At 35.9% G+C, this 4,933-nt stretch overlaps 1 protein-coding gene across 1 annotated transcript; it reads left to right on the forward strand.

The window, feature by feature from the left end:
• The first annotated feature begins 3,337 nt into the window (after positions 1–3,337).
• LOC129240646 (uncharacterized) lies at positions 3,338–3,979 on the forward strand. Its single transcript, XM_054876572.1, has one exon. It carries the CDS (start codon positions 3,338–3,340, stop codon positions 3,977–3,979), a length of 642 nt encoding a protein of 213 aa, XP_054732547.1.
• The last annotated feature ends 954 nt before the right edge of the window (positions 3,980–4,933 follow it).

The raw sequence follows: 4,933 nt of genomic DNA on the forward strand, positions 1-4,933 counted from the left end.
TGTGCAAGGCGAGGAATAGACTGCCTCGGGTTCTGCTGTACACTTTCACGGACCGCTGCAATGTTCTCGGCTGATCTTGCGTTCCTCGAACGTACAGGTGTTGGCTGATTGTTTACTGACCCGGTCGTCTCAAATTTGGCCACCAAACGTTGAAGAGTCGACTTTGAAGGGTTACCACGTTAATGAACACTCATTTTGATAATAAAGTTTTATCATTTGAATGTGCTGTTCAATCGTGTAACTTGCCATGATGATTTGGCATAAACAACTGAATAATAAACAAAAGATTTGACAGATGTCACCAAAACAAAATGGCTGCCACAGGGCGCCAAAATCGACCCGCGCCAATTAAAAAACCCTTTACTATGATACCGCCTATAAGTACGGAGGTTATAGAAAACATTGGAATTGAAATTATGTCTTCAGACAATAAAAGAATTAAGGTTTTTAGTTCTTATTTTCCGGGTGGCGCAAATAGTTTAGAACTTAAGAACAAATATAAAAAAAAGATTTGAGGAAACTTTTTAATATTAGTGGAAATTTCCTTTTTTGCGGCGACTTTAATAGTAAGCATCGAAATTGGGGAAGTGTAAGAGCGAATAGCTGGGGAAATATACTAAATGAGTTTACCACATTCTTTCCAATAACAAAATCGCATTCAAACCAGCCATCGTATATACCGTCATCAAATACATTTTCCTCCTCAAACTTAGACTTAGTACGAGTACTTTCAAATATACCCATGCATTTGACCCAACCAATAGTTTTGAATGAATTCACTTCAGACCATTTACCTGTGAAATTTTTACTAAATTTATATTTTTCTCACTGTGAAAATCTTAAAGTGGATTACAGTAAAACAAATTGGAGTGTTTATCGACGATCTATAAAAAATACACTGTATAGCTTGCCAAAAAATGTCGATGATATTGTCTTGACTGAAGATGTTGACAAAAATATAGAAGTTTTCTATGAAAGTATAAATACTGCAGTCAGAAGCGCTGTTCCGCTTAAAGTTCCAAAAACTACCTTTTTAAAACTTCCATATTTCATCATCAGTCTAATAAGGGTAAGAAATTACCATCGTCGACAGTGGGGTCGATATAGGCAAAAGTCTGACTACGACCTATTAGCATACTATTCTGCAAAAATTCGAAGTGAGATTTTCATATATAGAAATGAATCATGGAAAAAGAAACTTAGCTCGATCGAAAAAAGAAGCCCGCCTTTTTGGAATATTTGCAAATTATAACGAAAAAAGCATTGCAAGACGATGATAAAGTCGTTTTCCTCGACGATGAAAAGACAAATCTTCTTGCTTATAAATTCCTCGATTATCATAAAGCATCTGTTCACCTAGGTACGTCACAGATAGAAAATTTGGTAGCCCAATCAATCGATAAAATTCATTCGCAGTTTTTAGACACCCCTGAGTCCGAATACGTAACAGATGAATATGTTCGAGATCTTATATACGAGACACCATTACGGAAATCAGCCGGGCACGATGATATCAAAAATATTATGATTATGATTCACTGCCTTGTGAAGCAGTGTTGTATTTCACCTACATTATAAATTCTTGTATTAAATTGCAATATTTTCCTAAAGCCTGGAAAACAGCAAAAATTGTACCTATATGGAAGCCAGGTAAACCTAACAATATTGCTGAGAGTTAGCCTCTTTTAGCCTCTTAAGTTCCCTAAGCAAAATTTTTGAAAAAGTCATAAAACACAAATTATTTCAATTTATTAACGCAAACCAATTAATACCAAATGAGCAATTCGCATTTAGGCAGTTTCACAGTACTACGCATCAGATAAGACGCATAGCAAACTATGTGAAAATTAGTTTTGAAAACAGGAAGTCTGCTGGTCTGATATTACTGGACATTGAAAAGGCCTTTGACTCTATTTGGCATGATGGACTGATTCATAAATTAAACAGCTTTAACTTTCCGCCGTATCTCGTAAAGCTTATTAAAAGTTTTTTGACAAATCGTTATTACAGTGTATGTTTGAACAATGAATACTCCGATTTAATTGAATTACCCGCTGGCAGGGCCGTGGAGAGAGTATTCGGGCCCCGGGGGAAATTTGAGATGCGGGCCCCTTCAATTTTTTTTTATTTATCAAAATGCGTATTATGCTATAGTGATATAACATTTAAACATTGAAAAACTCATTGATAAAATTTTTGATAGAATTAATTATGAAATATTGATTAAAATGAATTTTAGAAAACTCTTCAGCAGATGAATTTTAGAAAACTCTACCAGGATGTAACGTTATTTCACACAGCAAACTTTTCTTGAAAGGGGTTACGTATTAGTTGCCGAAACATAAAAAAATAAAATAAAAGTGCGAAATTGACTGGGGAAACGAATTTAAAAAATTATTTATATAATAATAAACCCAGTGAAAAATCAAAAATTTCTAGTCTATAAAAAGTATTATTGCTACCTCTAAATTTAATTCTTTATCAACGTAAGGAGAAATTGCTTTAAAGAATAACTACGTTTCAAAATTGGTCTTCATTTAAAATACAACTATCTAAATTTAATCTAATCATCACTATAATTATTAATTACCTTATAAACCAGTAGCATAAAATGTTCCAATTTAATAAGAGCTCAAAAATATACACTTTTGTATCACCATATTATATTTATTCTTCGTAATCGTGATCATAACATTCGATATGGTGACACCAAAAAAAGTCTGTGACGGAACTCTGGTAGAAGTATTATTTACTATATTTTTTCAAGCAGGAAATCTCTTGGAATTACCCTCGAGTCCGGGCCCCTCTGAAAACTCCGGGCCCTGAACAGACTTCACACTGGAATCGCGAAGAAAGCGACAAGCAATCTTCAATTTATCACGTTTATCGTTGGACATAGACTCCGAAATGACTGCACAGGAAATCGCTAATCTAAAGGCACAAATCGCTGCTCTGACCACAGGACTCACTAAAACTCAACATAGATTGAGTTCCATCGCAACATCTAACATCACAATCACCAATCAATACCAGGACTGTACACAACATATCACCAATGAGTCACAAATTAACCTAGAAATTTTCAAAACGTTACCCATATTCCCAGGCGATAAGAACCAATATCGGTCATGGAGAAAACGTGCCTGGACACGCATGGAAAATATAAAAAATTACTCTACTACACCCACTTACTACCCGGCACTCTCTATTATGCATTCGAAAATTCAAGGAGAGGCAGCCGACATTTTAATTAACCACGACACCAAATTCCATTTTTATGATATAATAGACCATCTCGATTACACTCCAGAGACTACTGGATGTGTTGCTCGAAGAAATGAAGAGAATAAGGCAGGAAAAAAGAACCTTGGCAGAGTTCCATTGCGAAGTCAGTAAGGCACTTAATCTTGCACTCACTAAAGTTGAGATGGATAGCTCAGGAAATCCATCACCTATGAAAGAATATGCGAACAAGGAAGCTGTAAGGACATTCATTCTTGGTCTGAATAGCAAATATACCAGCGGCACCCTATATAGCCACAATCCAAATGACTTAGAAACCGCTTACGCTATCGCAAGTACAATATACCACGATAACGTGAACTCACAGTTCGACATTCCGCAATATAATCAGCACAGACAATATAATAGTACATTGCAGTATCAAAACCAAGGCAGAAAATATTACGAGATACCACAAAGGTACAGACCCAAAGTACAGGTGCAATACAATCACACTGCACCCAGGCAACAGCACGAACCAATGAACGTAGCTCCATCACAACAGTACACGAGATCCGCAAATAGGAATCATTCTGCTCCACAACAAAACAGCTATGACCGCCAAATGCAAGGATTAGCTCCAAATAATCCATTTCGAGGAGATCCTCAAAAAAGAGACCGAAATCCTTCATCTCGTAACTACAACACACAACAGAAGGTACAACGTGTGAACCAAATACGCGAGGAAAAACTTTAATCGCTTGCACCAGAATACGAAAATGATGAATATGAAACAGGCAGTGTTTTTTTAAGGCGTATAAACGATTTGGCGTGTCTGCAACGCCACTGCAGGGATACAGGTAAACTAATTAACATCATGATCGACACTGGAGCAACCAACAATTGCATAAGTACAAAATGCAACATCGGTGAGTCTATTTCCATTAAACCTGTAAAAGTGAAAACCCTTCACGGTTATTCAATAACAAAATCAAAAAAATTGCAACACTATTAGAACATAATATCATATTTTTTGAAACAGATGCATTAGAAGAATTTGATATGCTTCTGGGTGAACAGGGACATAGAAAAATAAAAGCAGAGATCGACCTTTTCGAGTACAAGCTCAGTTATAAATATAGGGCCAAGAAAGAAAGTGAATCTGTACAAAAAATAAATTATACAGTTAATAATGAAAAGTATATTGCAGAAATTAAAAAAATTATGCAAAGAAATGAAGTCACAAACGAAGTGCTACCTTATACTACCACGATACACGCTACCATTAGAACGAAATCCGAAGATCCTATTTGGACCAAGCAATATCCGTACCCTGTGTCGGATAATGACTTCATTAACACAGAAATCAAAAAACTTTTAAAAAATAAAATAATCCAACCAAGCAAAAGTCCGTACAACTCTCCCATTTGGACAGTCGCTAAAAAAGGTACCGACGAACAAGGGAAACTAAGCGCAGAATGGTCGTAAACTTTCAGAAGCCTGATGTGGCTATGACCATACAGAATTTAGATAATGCAAAAGTATTTACAACTTTAGATTTAGAGTCAGGCTTCCATCAGATTCTTATTAATGAGTCCGACAGGGAAAAAACTGCCTTTAGTGTAAATGGAGCAAAATACGAATTTCTTCGCATGCCTTTCGGTCTGAAAAATGCTCCTTCTATTTTTCAAAGATGCATAGACGATATCCT

This window comes from Anastrepha obliqua, chromosome 3 (assembly GCF_027943255.1).
Source record: "Anastrepha obliqua isolate idAnaObli1 chromosome 3, idAnaObli1_1.0, whole genome shotgun sequence".
In the NCBI taxonomy this organism is placed as follows: Eukaryota; Metazoa; Arthropoda; class Insecta; order Diptera; family Tephritidae; genus Anastrepha; species Anastrepha obliqua.

Coding starts and splice junctions, on each gene's coding strand:
- LOC129240646 (XM_054876572.1), top strand. CDS start 3,338: ATGAAGAGAATAAGGCAGGAAAAAAGAACCTTGGCAGAGTTCCATTGC.